The 15,046-nt window shown below is 38.6% G+C and overlaps 3 protein-coding genes across 3 annotated transcripts in view; 2 read left to right on the top strand and 1 right to left on the bottom strand.

Annotated features, from left to right (window-relative positions):
* The window catches only part of LOC126235728 (26S proteasome non-ATPase regulatory subunit 7), a 59,579-nt gene extending 53,010 nt beyond the window's left edge, over positions 1–6,569 (bottom strand). Inside the window, exon 1 of the mRNA XM_049944503.1 lies at positions 6,328–6,569. Coding sequence (XP_049800460.1) covers positions 6,328–6,502 — 175 coding nt within the window. The 5' untranslated portion in view covers positions 6,503–6,569. The remainder of the gene's footprint in view (positions 1–6,327) is intronic.
* Positions 6,140–15,046, top strand: part of LOC126235729 (protein crossbronx homolog) — a 157,484-nt gene continuing 148,577 nt past the window's right edge. Inside the window, exon 1 of the mRNA XM_049944505.1 lies at positions 6,140–6,158. The gene's annotated coding sequence lies outside the window, so the exon portion shown is untranslated. The remainder of the gene's footprint in view (positions 6,159–15,046) is intronic.
* LOC126235727 (ankyrin repeat and BTB/POZ domain-containing protein 1) lies at positions 6,758–8,519 on the top strand. Its single transcript, XM_049944502.1, has one exon. The coding sequence runs from the start codon at positions 7,030–7,032 to the stop codon at positions 8,416–8,418; it is 1,389 nt and encodes a 462-aa protein (XP_049800459.1). The 5' UTR covers positions 6,758–7,029; the 3' UTR covers positions 8,419–8,519.

Raw genomic sequence — 15,046 nt, 5'->3', positions numbered from 1 at the left:
GCAATTTATGAGGAAGCATATCCAGTACACATACTGGAATTTCAACCTCCTTAATCCAACTCTATCAATAGATAGGATAGTGGGTAATTAAGTATCTAGGGATAACCACGGTAGCGAAACTATTGTGGACCCCTCACATAAAGAATATTCACTGAGGTGACAAAAAGTCATGAGAGCTCCTAATATTGTGTTGGACAGTCTTTTGCCTGGTGTGGCATAGCTACTTGTTGTGGCATGGGCTCAACAAGTTGTTGGAAGTCCTCTGCAGAAACATTGAGCCATGCTGCCTTAACAGCCACCTGTAATTACGAAAGTGTTGACAGTGCAGGATTTTGTGCCCAAACTGATCTCTCGATTATGTCCCATGTCATGTAATCTCGTTGGCCAAATCATTTTGTCGAATTGTCTAGAATTTTCTTCAAACCAATTATGAACGACTGACTTTGTGACAAGGCACATTGTCACACATAAAATTTCATCACTGTTTGGGAACACGAATTCCATGAATGGCTGGCTGTAAATGGCGTCCAAATAGCTAAACATAGCCATTTCCAGTCAATGATAAGTTCATTTGAATCAGAGGACCAAGTTCATTCTATGTAAACACAGCCCACAACATTATGGAGCCACCACCAGCTTGCGCAGTGCCTTGCTGACAACTTGGGTCCATGGTTTTGTGGGGTCTGCACCAAACTCAAACCCTACCATCAGCTCTTAACGACAGGAACCAGGACTCATGTGACCAGGCCACGATTTTTCAGTTGTCTAGGTTCTAGCCGATATGGTCACAAGCCGAGGAGAGGCACTGTCGTGCTGTTAGCAAAGGCACTCACACCTATTGTCTGCTGCCACAGCCCATTAACGCCATATTTTGCTGCACTTTCCTAACATATACATCCTTTTTGTGTCAACATTGATTTCTGTGGGTTTTTTGTTAGTTGTCTGTTATCACTAACAACTCTATACAAATGCCATTGCTCTCGGATATTAAGTGAAGGCTGTCGGCCACTGTGCTGTCCATGGTGAAAGGTAATGCCTGAAATTTGGTATTCTCAGCATGCTCTTGACACTGTGGATCATGGAATATTGAATTCCATAACAATTTCCAAAATGTAATGTTCCACACATTAAACTCCAACTACCATTCTCCATTCAAGGTCTATTAATTCCACTCCTGCCCATACTTACATCAGACAGGTTTTCACACAAATCATCTGAGTACAAATGACAGCTCCGCCAATGCACTGCCCTTCTGTATCTCGAGCATGCGAAACTACTGCCACCTGTAGAAGTGCCTACTGCTATACTGTGACCTCAGTGTATGTTCCAAGGCAAAAAGTACTCTTATAAGCACTAGATGGGCCTGTGGTAAAAACTGGGGTCCAAATCCCATGAGTATGTACTGGATATACACCACTGTATTAAGACCTATGATAATTTATGGTTGGTTGGTTGTTTTGGGGAAGGAGACCAGACAGCGAGGTCATCGGTCTCATCGGATTAGGGAAGGAAGTCGGCCGTGCCCTTTGAAAGGAACCATCCCGGCATTTGCCTGGAGCGATTTAGGGAAATCACGGAAAACCTAAATCAGGATGGCCAGACGCGGGATTGAACCCTCGTCCTCCCGAATGCGAGTCCAGTGTCTAACCACTGCGCCACCTCGCTCGGTGATAATTTATGGGACTACAGTATGGTGGGATAAAGTAGAACAGGAAGTGACTTAAGGAGCTTAGCAACATGCAGAGACTGGCCTGCTTAGCTACAACTGGCAGAATTAGCATCAAATACAGTGCTGGAATGGAGACTGCACTGAACATTTCCCATTACATCTTTGGCTTACAATGGAGACAGTGGCAGGAGCATGCAGGTTAAGAAGTGAGAATAAATGGATACCTTCAGGATATCAAGAATCTCTCACCAATATCGTGAGTGTGGTAAATATAGGAATGGTCAGGGAAATGCTGGCTGGCCGTACAATAACTTCCAGCTGCTTCAATAAACCTTTCAGTGTAATAATTGGAAAAAAGGAGCAGGGGAAGAACAAGCCACAACAAAACAACATTCAAGAGACAGTCTGGTTTACTGACAGGTTGAAAACAGATGAAGGTGCTGGTGCTGGAGTATACAAGATACAGCCTAGAACAGAGAGAGCATTGTCCTTAAGGAAACCGACCACAGTGTTCCTGGTGGAGTGTGCGCCAAGTAGAATTTGTGCACACACTACGGAAATTGCAGCATCTAGATTTATTCAGACAGCCAAGTAGCTCTGAAATCTATATCAACCCCTGCAACGAGATTAAAGATCATTGCAGAATGCCACAAAGCCCTTGTGAGATTAGGGGAAAGCAACAGGGTAAACCTGTTGTGGGTCTCTGGTCACTCAGGAATTAGTGGCAATGAACATGCTGATAGACTGGCCAGGACAGGCACATGGCTAGATCAGGAGGCAGCATATAGAATATTGGACTAAGATCCAAAAACAAAAACATCCCACACTAAATAAACCAAGGCCATATTTTAAGAGAAGGTCTGCAATCCTGGACTTGAACAGCGACAAATTAAACTCATGATAGGACCTATGATTTGCCATGGGAACTTTAAGAAACACTTATACATGATGGGTGCAGAGGAAGACGCCCCTATGAATAGACTATGTTATGAAGAAGGTGAAACCACACCACACCTAATCTTCCAATGCAAAGCACTAGATGGCAAAAGATACAGAATATTTTGGTTGATAAATCATGAAGGAATCATGTCTAATAATCAACTAGGAAAGGGTCTCCTGCAACTGTTTAAGGGCACCAGCTAGAATCACGGGCTACGAAACCAAACAAACTCAATTTCCATGTGGGTAACAGTGGGCTAAGGGCTGTTTCCCTGCATCGATCTAATCAAAACACTTATGCTGGATGAAGAAACCATGTGCTAAAGGACTATGTCCTATGCACAGTGTGGTGAGCAGCACCTCTTCCATTGGTGTGGCTGGCATAAAGTTCACCATGCCTGTGTGGTCTTACTGAATGATTGCAGTTTGTCATCTGCCGCCTCCAACTATTCAGTCTTACACTTACGCATGGTTCTTCTGTCAGATAATGAGATGAAAGCATACAGGGGGGACAGCACATCAACATACATTATCATCTCGACATGCTTCTTTGGTTGCTTTGTCAATTATGTCGTTTCCCTCTATCTCAAAGTGTCCATATACCCAGCAAAATACCACCTCCTTGCCTCATTGTTGGTGCCACTTGAAAGTCTTATGGATGAGCTGAATTGATTTGTCCATTGGGTGTATTTGGCAGACCACTTTCAGTGCACTGTCAGACTCAGAACAGACGACAAACTTTGAACTATGATGCCTGTGAATCAATTCCAGGGTCATCATAATACCCTATAAATCTGCCTCATAATTATTAAATTGTTGTGGAAGGTGACTTGGAAAACCCTACCCGGAAAAACAGCTAAACAATCAAGGGCATTTCCTTGGGATCCATCCACACAAACAATAAAACAGTGGACATACTTAAAATTTACGGAAAAAGAAATGTAGAAACATAAACTGGAGTATAAGTTTTCTTGTACTGCATCAGGATTAAAATTACTTTTCGCTATCAGACATGACAAAGTGGCAATTTGTTCCATCCGTAGCTGTGTAATCAGCGATCCAACATAGCCAGATCCATGAGGCAGCTGTTAGCATTTATCCTAACGACTTTGTCACATTGGGGTAATTCTAGAGCAACCACTAAAAACTGGGATGGACCGGCACATTCAACTCAAAAGGGGGTGCCAACAAATCCAGAGTGGTGATTTACTGAACACAGACTCTGAACTGGGCTGGTCCAAATGCTCCTGTCAGTATCCAATTGCCCTCATGATGGACAGCATAGCAAATATGGGCTGATCTACAAACCACACTGCCACAATCTAACTGCGACCTGACAAATACCCTATTACACTGCAGGAAGCGGGACCTGTCAGCTCCCCGCACCTATCACTGAGGCATTTCAAAATATAATTTTTTTCACAGGTCTTTCAGGTGTGGGAACCAGATTAATTTTGAGTCAAGAAGTAGGTACAAAAAGCACACATCATCCTTAAAATTTGCAAGTGTCCCATATTATGATCTCTTGTGGGTAGGAATTGCAACAAGCATGGTTAAAGTTGTTGGCTAGTTGGTTGATTTGGAGGACGCGACCAAACAGCAAAGTGATGGTTCCATAAGATTAGAGGACGAGGAAGGTAGTCAACCATACCCTTTCAATGGAACCATCTTGCCTGAAGCAATTAAGGGAAATCACGGAAAATATAAATCAGGATGGCCAGATTCAGGGTTGAACTGCTGTCCTCTGGAATGTGAGTCCAGTGTGCTAACCAGTGTGCCACTTTGCTCTGTGTGGTTAAAGTTAATGCATGCAGTCTTCTCAAGTGATAACCTAAAACCAGTTTTATTGATCCAAGATGAGCTGAGGTTGCCTCATCATCATTTTAAGATCAGAGGAAGAATTAGATCACAAAATCTTTCACAAACAAAGAACTTTTAATGGGCTTTTGACTGCAGAGTGCACTGAAAGTGGCTGCAAACAGTGGGAAACTGAGTATATTGCCTTCGGAGACTACAATCTCCTGAACAGAGCTGTCAGACAAGCAATCAACAACGAGATAGCAGAAGCGACTGTACTCGAGGAGGAATTGAATAATGAGAGGCAGACACCTGTGTAGTCCCCACTCATGAAGTTGGAGAAGGATGTTTTATCTCCCAGTGAGGTCTTGTATCGCCATCTCCAATAAACTTAAATTGTCAAGGGCAGAACAGTAACACCTGAAACAACACTAGGTGTGGCACATGGCCCCATGATTTGAAAAGCCAGATGAGACAGCAGTTGACCCTGCACTTTAGAGTCTTAAAATGCATACACACGATGTCACTGAAAGCCAAGGAACAACAGCCAACTGATGGTTGCCAATGCATCTGCGTGCCTCCTTTCATCGTTAATTAATCAAGAGATTGGGGCAACTGTTTTGGCCTGTGGAATTGCAGTGGTTCTGATAACTCGTCAAGGCTGCTCTCATTTTGTTGTTTTAAGGTGTCTTTTAGCTAAAATTTCACCAGTTGATATTAACAAGGAACAAAAGGATTTAGCAGTCATCATACATTTAGCATTTGTTTTACTGCAAACTGATCACCAGCAGAAGACGAAGAAACAACACTGATGGATGAACTGTTTTTTAAAATGTGGGGAGCATTGTGGTGGGGCAAAATATCTTAAATCTGAATCGGAACTTGGGCCTATTCATAAATTATATATATAATTTTTTTCCCTAAATGAAAGCTATACATTTCGAATTGTTATTGAATTATGTAGGTCCTAACCTAAGATTACAACTGTTTTAGGAGAGATGTACTGCAACACAAAGATTAATCGTCACTGAAATACTTAGATACTGGAGATTCATATGACAGCTTAATAAACATCTTTAAAATATCAAAACAGCCCATATGCAAGAGTGTACCTCCCCTTTCTCTCATAATCCCATCTGTGTCGTTGATGTGGTACTGTGTGTCCACATGGAACAGTTGATAACGCCCGCCAAAGAACGAATTTCCAAGACTAGAGTCATTTTTGTTTATGGTCGTCAGGTTACAGAAAACAATACAAACGATTCCATCGCCCGTGGAACAATTTGTGATTAACGGAGTCGGGTCGCAAAATTCTGGAGCCGACTGTCCACTGATAAAGTCCCTTACCACCAGGAAGCTTTAATTTACTTTCACTGGTTCAAGAAGCAATAAATCAAGTTCCAATCGCAGCTGGGTGTTACAAATGAAAGTATTACGGTTTTCTAAAAGAAACTAGGAACGGAACTAATAGTTTGTGTGTAATATTTAGGTCTACAAACTAAAATCGAAAACAGAACATTAGATATAGCGTGTGCTGCCACTTAAATAGGATGCTACTGTTGTAATATGACAGTCGTTCCTTGGTTTCACGTTACTCAACAAACTGGAGTATCTCTCTTACAAAACTCAGGAACATCTGCGCCTTACATGTGCAACGAAAGCAACATCCTACCCCTTACCGGACTGAGGAAGCAGCAAACTGATTACCAGTGATTGAACACAACAGAGAGCGTTCCAGACGCCTACAATAACTGTAAGTGTAAGCAGGTCAATTCTGACAACTCTTTTGAATCGTATCTACACGCAGTTTGTTATTCCTCTACGCAATTGTATTTCTCCGACCCTTCACTAGATAATAATGACTGCTATCATACGCCTCATTACTTCTTTCAGTACAAGTTTCTTACAATTAGATGACTAACCTGCAAAGCTATTGGAGACGTCGAGAACTCCTTTCGCTCTCCATGATCCTAATAACACACCCACCACTCTCTCCTGGTTTCCAATTTTTCCCATTCGATTAAAATGGTCCACAACACTTAGTAACACTAATGGGTGTACTACTACTTTTGAGGTTACTATTTCTTGACTCGGCATTTCGAATGCGTTACGCCAACCATGAATCCACAGAAACCACTGTCTCTGCTTTGATGAGAGTAGTACAGTGATTGGGTCATTTTCACAGAAATGCAACGTCAGTGTTAACTAAGTATACTGAAATTATTAATGTATTTTCTTCTTTTTTAAAAAAGGCACATCTGTGCCGGAGAAACATTAATATCTGTCTTCTAAGTACTGAAATTATCTTACGTAGTCCATAGTTTATCTGAACCAGCGATTTTCATATAGTGAGGTGTAAATTATATTCTGTAAATTTATTCCGAGCAGAACAGTTTGGTGTAGGTTATTCTACGTACTTTACTTCTCTGTTTCCAAAACTTCATTCAAATATTCTTAAATTAGCATAACAATGTCATTTGGAGTTCTACACCTGCTGACAATGCGATGTTACGCGCACCGGACTTCATTGACGTCAAAGTAGTTCGGAGGAGGAAGATATTAGATAATAGATAGTGTGCAGTTGAGTTTACAGTGATGTTTGTAGTAAATATAACGTATTGATAATGAGAGAAGAACTGTTCAGATGTTGTAAACAAGGAAATGCAACGCGAGTGAAGTACTTACTAGAAAACACTGACATCAATCCAAATGTTAGAGACGAATGGGATAGTACACCGTTATATTATGCTTGTCTCTGTGGTCACAGTCAGGTGGTTGACTTGTTGCTAATGAATGGTGCTCATTGCGATGCCAATACTTTTGATGGAGAGCGTTGTGTTTATGCAGCACTTACTGACGAAATATCTGAAAAGCTACGAAGTTACAGAGTTCTGTCCAGTCGTACGATGCGACGTGATTATTATGACGAATTCTTGCGCCGCCTGTTGCAGTGTAGTGAATACAGCGATGTAACATTTGTTGTACACGACGAAGAGTTTCATTTGCACAAATGTATACTTTCCTCAAGATCAGCATACTTTCGCAACAAGTTTAGAGCCAAATGGCAATTTCGACAAGTTGTGACTATTACGAACAATTTAGTAAAGTCAAACGCTTTTAGAGCACTGATACAATACTTGTACACAGGACGTTTAGAAACCCACCTGGACTCTGTGGATGATTGTATTCTTCTGAGTTCGAATTGCAAGCTGTTTGTCCTGGAAGAAGAGCTGAAGAAAGCACTTAAAAAAGTTGCTTCTCAATATGTCAAACCAGGTATGCATGTCAAAGTTATTGTGTTAGAATCGTCTGAGCTTACCGGTCAACTTCAAGAAGACTTTGGAAGAATGGCTGATGACGTTGTAAGCTGTTATGAACCGCAAAACTTTGCTGATTTGTGTTTGTACGTTGACGGGCGTTCATTTTATTGTCATAAATTGTTTGTTTGTGGCCGGAGTGAGTATTTTAGCACCTTAGTGAGAAAGGATCATTTCAATGAAGTGAATATTGATACCGAGTTTGATGTTCCAGTGATAAGAATTAATGGAGTGCCTGTGGAAGTCCTTGCAGCAGTATTGTATTATATATATACCAATGCTGTCAATGTTCCTCCTGACCTTTTATTGGATCTTCTACATGCTGCTGACATGTATTTGTTACCAGGTCTAAAAAAGTCTTGTGCAGCATTGTTGGGTCAGTATTTGAACACAGAATGTGTGATGGCATACTTACACACAGCACGTTTGCTTGGCTTACCACAACTTGAAGACCAGTGTGCAAAATTCATTGCACAGAACATTTACACAATGCGGAATAATAAATCATTACATCAGATGATTTTACAAGATGCAATGGATATTCAACATCGACAAGAGACGGACAGTATTTCTATTGTTGATGACATCAGGTACCATATCACCTCACACATTGCCAGTATCAGTGAAACAATTGAAGCAAATAACAAGTTGAAGGAAATTGATGAATTGCTTGAAACCTTGGGGCTGGATGCATAATCAAAGTCATTGTTATCAACTGTATCTGTTGTTTTGTTTGTTGGTTTTTATTTTATAAAACATGTTGACATTTTTAATTTGAAATAAACTAATGTGGATCAGTCAAGCTTTTCATCTAAATCCTAGCAGATGTGGATAAATTGATTCCATCACCCTGTTTTAAGTATTCTGCAAAGCATTCCAGAAAAAGAGGGATGCTTATTATGTAGTTTCCTTTAACTTTCATTTGCTTGAAATTTTCAGTGTACTGGTTATAAACTGCCTGTAATTCAATGCAGTGATGATTCTTTTAAATTTCTCAGCATTGCACAATTAATATCTTGGGCCAAGAGGAATATTCAATACGAATCAGCTTTGGCCAGTGAGATAATGTTAATGGCTGAGACTGTGAAGGCACGTTTTGGTGTGTATATTCAGTTTCGTTGTTAGTTGGCAAAGCCAATGAATGTAGAGACGCAACCCTGGTTGTGTTGACAGACTGATCTGTACCTTTGCCCAAGGTCTAGGTTAAGTTGGAAGATAACAGTGTGTTTGAGAGTTGGTGAAGCCACCAAATGTTAAAAAGAACCTGATTGTATTGACAGAATGAAGTGTAGCTTAGCCCATTCGAAAAAAATCGCAACTGATATAGGCCCTAATGTTATAGTCACCACGTTGTTTATACTATTTGTTGCATGTTTCCTGCATCACTGGACAAAGTTGATGACTTTATGCCATATATATCTAACACACAGCTACAGCTGTACAGAATTGAATGTTTGCTGTAACAACAACCAACCTAGTCACATCACATCACATACTGATATACAGCAAAACCAGTTTCCCCATCTCCTATGCCATTTTGTGTCTGTCGGTAGTAGACATGTGGCTTTAAATGGGCTACTTTGTTGGTGAGATCAGGTAGGAATACATTATTTTGGTTTGAAAAAAAGTTGCTACAGGCTATTTTCACAAAAACTTGCTGTCTTGCAAAGTTCGTTTTTTAATTCCGTGTCTATCTAATTGTGCCTGCTATTAGCAATATTGTTTGTATAGTGAATGTTTCTAGCGATGTTGTTTCAGGTGTTGGCAAACAAGTAGAAAATTTACATGCACACACCTCTTTCTGCTATTTCTGCACTTAAATTGATTTGGATCTGTTACAACCTTTCTAGCATGTTTCTCAACTGATATGAATAATGGTATGTTGTGGAAATAACAGTAACACATGTAATGAAAAAATAATATTTTTTCTTGGTTTTAAATAGTGAAAAATCAGGGATGAAATAACAACCATGTGAAACAGGATAGATTGCTACTCACCAGGTGGTGTTGAGGGTCATATGTGCACAAGTAAAGTAGGCTGAGTTTCTGTTGAACAAAGTCATTCTTTAGAAGTAGAAAAACAGTTGGGCCTTCACACCAAGGGATGAAAGATGCAATTGTTGCATCACAATAAGGCAAAGTGGACTAGGATGTGATATTGGATCCTCACTGAAATCTTGGTTGTGGCGACAGACCAATCTGTCTGTGTAGGTTGGGTTGAAAGGTAAATAATGTGGTTGTTAGTTGGCAAAGCCAACAAATGTGAATTTCAAATAGCATAGCCTAATGTTTACATTCACACCATATTTAATACATATTTCACCATAAAAATGAAAACTGGAACATTAATTCAGAAAACCATAATAGGCAATGGCTAAGTCTCTGCCAAATATTTTGATGCATATTATACACACACATCGAGGATAAACTATTGAAAACCAAGCAGGAGGTTCTCTTCACATTTTTTTACTGGTAAAGTGTCCTGCTATTTTGTTTCCTAATTAGATCAGATCAGTGATGCTGGTTGAAATGCGTACTAGAGATTTGTATGCAATTCAAAGATGGTAGAAAAACAAGAACAATAAAACAGACTTTAAATTAAGAAATGTAAATACTTCACAAAAGGATTGAGAGGAGGACAAAAATGCTTGGTAAGAGATAAGCTGACCTCAGTCTGGAGGTTGGTTTTTAACATTGTACTGCTTTCATAAGTTCCATGCACTTGCTTCTTGATCTTTGAGTTTACTTACGTAATCATCTACAATGCAAAGTGTAATCCAAACCACCATGCAGCTTGATGTGTTTCACTTGCACCAAGCATTGCCATAGTTGAAAGAAGTAATACATGTCAGAAATATACCATGTGTGCATTCTGACCATGATGGGTCATCTAGTGCTTACTGGCTACTGTGTCATCTTCTGCTTTGTGGCATCAGTTGTATGCAGTATGGATTGGCATGGTGTTAACACATCACTCTCCAAGGTGTTGTCAGGTTCCCACATCTTGGAGTCACTACATCTCATTTGAGTAGCTGCTCAGTACATCTACATGGCACTGTGGATGTACTGTATGGAGAAATGTGTAGAATTGATTATAAAACATCCAGAGTTTGTTTTTTTTAAAAAAAACAACAGTGGTTTTCTGCTATCCCACGTACAGCACTTCAGTGTTTTATATTCTTCATGTTTTATTGGTAATTTGCTTGTGTAAAGAGCATTTTACAGTGGTGTAGATCCAATCAACTTCAACAAGGCAAACATAAGTCATATATACACACGTGTTAAATGAGAATAGGAGAGGATAGGTAGTGAACACCTTATAGGATATTGTTTTGTATGCACTGTTTACAAAGATGAGACAGCAATCTCAAAGAACATTGCACTGTAAATAGGTATCTTAAACTTTTTATCCACACTGATTTACAAGTGCGTACCCTTAACTGTACTATGTTACAAGATAACTTCACCTCAAACCTTGTCTTAAAGCGAGATTAAAAGGTGAACACTGACTAGCACTATGTGAAAGATGTACAGTTTACTGAACAATTTTTTAAGAGGATTATGTATACTTATACCATAACTTAAGTGATTTCGGAGACCACAAAACAAGATGAAGTACAGTGATAATGTCTGCTCTAAGGGGTGCACTATTAACATTGTGAGACATGATACGATTACATGGATACAAGATATACCAGAAACCTTGCCATAGATATGGTCAGCGTGTGACATGTGGGTGTTTCTCTGTCCATGGCATGTAGAACATCAGTATTGTGTGTTCTCTGTTTGAAGTCTTGGAACTTCCTGATAGAATAAATTTTGGAGACATGAACTTACTTTTTGTGGAAAAATGTGTCTCCATGAGCTTGTCTTATTGAGCTGACAAGAGCAAAAACTGTTTGAATTTGCATCCAGATGAAGATAACTGCAAAATGTTGTTGCATGCATTCTCATCTCGTAGTATTACTTCAATGGTGAGAACACTGTTCTCCAGAATTGACATTTTCATTTAGGGTTTGTGTAGGCATTAATATCTGTTTTTGCAAGTGCGCTTGAAAATGTAAAATTGGCACAAATTCTGAAGCCATCACAAAAGCAGCAAGGAGATACATCAGGCTTTTATGTAAAAATAAAAATAATTGGGATATCTTAACACGTCTTTTTTTTTTTTTTTAATTTCAAAATGGTACTTATTTAAAAAACACGCCTCGTATGCTGCAGAAGAATATGAAACAAGATCATGAGAAGAAATTATTGGAATTAGATTCCTGCATCTTACATACCCTACATCATTCTTTTGAAAACAGTGCTCAAACTCGTGATTGGGACATAGATATTTTCTTCAAAATTTTGCATTATTTATTTCATGACTTGTCTGCAAAACATACACGGAACTTTCATATTCAAAGAAAGTAAGCCTGAAATTTTGCCACCTTAGGTGGTTAGAAAGTCTTCCTGCAGCTCTGAGGGCTCTGAAAATTTTGGGCAACATTTCTCTGTTTCTTTGTAATGCATAAAAGGGGAAAATTACCAAACCAACTTCAAACTCATATAAGATTGTTTCATCAGTGGTAAAGAATAAGTTAGTAGAAATGTAACGTCAACCTTCTGTTGTCATGGCCCACAAATGACCACACAAAATTAGTAAACCGTTGTCTTCTCAATTTTCATGTAGGCCTACTGAAGAAAGAATACGCCAAGAAAATTGATTCCTCAGATAAGCTTGCTACTTACGAAATGGAACCATTTCACTCGATGAATTAAGTAGAGTAAGTTTATGTTTTATTGGATATAAAATTTTGTCTATCATGGTTAAGGAGGAAAAGATTACCAAGAAAGATGTTCTAACCTTAAAACATGAAGCACAGTCATTTACTATGGAAATAGTTAAAACTATTCTTGAAAAATCTTCATTACAATATTCCTTTGTATATAATTCAGCCTTTGATGATCAAAATGTTATTCTTTAAAATAAAGATGGATGCAAGAAAAAGATGAAATTAATAGTGACTAGTCTGGTTGAAAGTGACCACATTTTGGTGGATAGTTGAGAGTCCCCATATCGGAGTTTGGAGATTTTGTACAGCAAATTCCATATCAAGAATGTAGAGATTTTTATGTTAAAATTTCGAGATTAGACGACTTCCGGTACAAGAATATTTATTCAAGAGGTTTCAAAGAAATCTGGAAGGTTTGCAAGAGGAATTTAATCTGTTCACATGATCAGGCAACAGTAGAAAGTTGATTCTCAATCATCAAGAGTAGAACTAGGTAATTTGAAAGTAAGATCCTATGTTGCTTTTCAACAAGTTAAAGACCACCTTAAATTTTGCGGGAGAGTGCAAAATATACAAATTACTAAGGATTTGTTGACATCTACTTCTTCTGCAAGGAAAAAAATACATGACTTGAGGTGCAAAAGCAGATGCAGACGACCAAGACACTATCAGAAAGGAAGCAAAGATTGCAACAGGATTTGTAAGGTTTAAAGCAGAAAACAATGCGCCTCGATTCTGATATTTCTTCATTGCACAAATCAGCTGATGAACTTTCAGAGGTTGCACTGAAAACAAGGACATTTCATACTGCTCACAGTCCAATGTACTAAGGAAAAAGGCTCATGAAAATAAACAGTGGTTCAAGCATCAGACAGACAGATTAAGGAAAAAATTGATGAACTTAAAAATGTTTTATGATTTCCTGTTTTTTATCTATACTGTGGCCTTTTTGATTTATTTTGTAGTGCTTATAAGCGTTTCTTATTGACAATTCATTCTCAATTTCATTGAAATTTACACATTTGGAATTACTTTTCTGCATATTTGTGTGACAGAAACTGCAGATAGTACTATAAAATGTGATATACTTACTTTAATAAGAAAAACATTTATCAAAGATCAAGCAGACATGCAGTGGAGTATATTGTTGGTAAGTTTTTAAAGAATGTGCCTAAATTCAATGAAGTTGATACTACTGAATTTTATTGTAGTGATAGTATTTTGAAGTTATCATCTATTTGTGCATGTTTATTGTACTCTCGACATTACTACACCATTGAGTGCAACTATTGTCAGTAAAGAGAAGGTGCTTAAAAGTCTCAGTATGAACCCTGGACCATTGATAAACCTTTTATTATTATTATTAGCATTAGCATTAGCAAATGTGCCCATGGAGAACGATAAGCAGGTGGTTTTCAATCTTTTGTAGTGTTCTTATTTGCCCAGTATTTCTTCATTTTCTCCCCAAAGGCTTTGTTTCTTTCTTTTCTCCACTTCGGTCGATATGCTTTTGGTTCCATCTCTGGAAAAAAACTTCCACTTATCAATTTTACCTCTGAATGTATCCCTGTCTGATGTGTTTGTTATGTCAATTTTTGCTTTTGTCAAATGTTTCTTAACTTCAGTTACCTAAGTTATTGATGCTTTAAGGGATGTCAAATAGTCCAATAGACATTTAGTTTGTTTCCAGAATGAGATTTTCACTCTGCAGCGGTGTGTGCACTGATATGAAACTTCCTCGCAGATTAAAACTCTGGGCCGGACCGAGACTCGACCTTGGGACCTTTGGTCCGAGTTAGAGTCTTGGTCCGGCACACAGTTTTAATCTGCCATTAAGTTTCATTTGGTTTGTTTTCAGGTAATCTGTCTAGGTGTCCATAGAACTTCATTTCTCTCTTTCTGATGTCAGTTTTGATGTTTGATACTTTTTATGTTGTCTTGATGGTTTGCAGACTGTATCCATCTTGTGTGTATTGTGGTCCCAGAATTTTTCTCATACTCTTTCTCTCTACTTTCTTGATTTCTTGTAAATCTAGTTTTTGATTCAATGAGAGTGTTTCACTTGCATATATGACTGTTGCTTTGAGTACTGTGTTATTACCATTATTATTATTTTATTATAGAAAATCGGTGTATCACATCTTAATGGATAAAAGACAATCATAATTTCTTTGAAAAAGAAGACATTTACTTTGCTTCTTCTTAGACTCCAAAAATTTTACTATTTCAGAGGGTAGCTTTTGTTTACACAGTTCTGGAAACAATTTCTTTCATGAAAATCCATAAAATTAATTTTTTTTGCCCTGTCTTGAACATAGAGGCAGAGCTGATGGCAGCAGAGTGTTGACTGTGTCATTGTTGACCTGAGGCAGGTTAGAAATTGTTGCAAGGCTCTGAATGATGTTTTAAAGATTGCTGACTACACTTAAGCTATCATAATCAGTGTGTTTAACAGCTCTTTGGCTTGTCTTGAAGTCTTACCTTCAATTCCTCGCTCCACCCAGACATATTAGTTGCACCATCAAAAAATGGGCCCATGTGAACTC

The sequence above is a fragment of the Schistocerca nitens genome, chromosome 2, assembly GCF_023898315.1.
Source record: "Schistocerca nitens isolate TAMUIC-IGC-003100 chromosome 2, iqSchNite1.1, whole genome shotgun sequence".
NCBI classification, from domain to species: Eukaryota; Metazoa; Arthropoda; class Insecta; order Orthoptera; family Acrididae; genus Schistocerca; species Schistocerca nitens.
The sequence above is the reverse complement of the archived record's forward strand: the minus strand, read 5'-3'. Positions and strand labels throughout refer to the sequence as shown.

Bases quoted from the DNA above. Each gene is read 5' to 3' on its own strand.
- LOC126235727 (XM_049944502.1), top strand. From the start codon at position 7,030: ATGAGAGAAGAACTGTTCAGATGTTGTAAACAAGGAAATGCAACGCGA.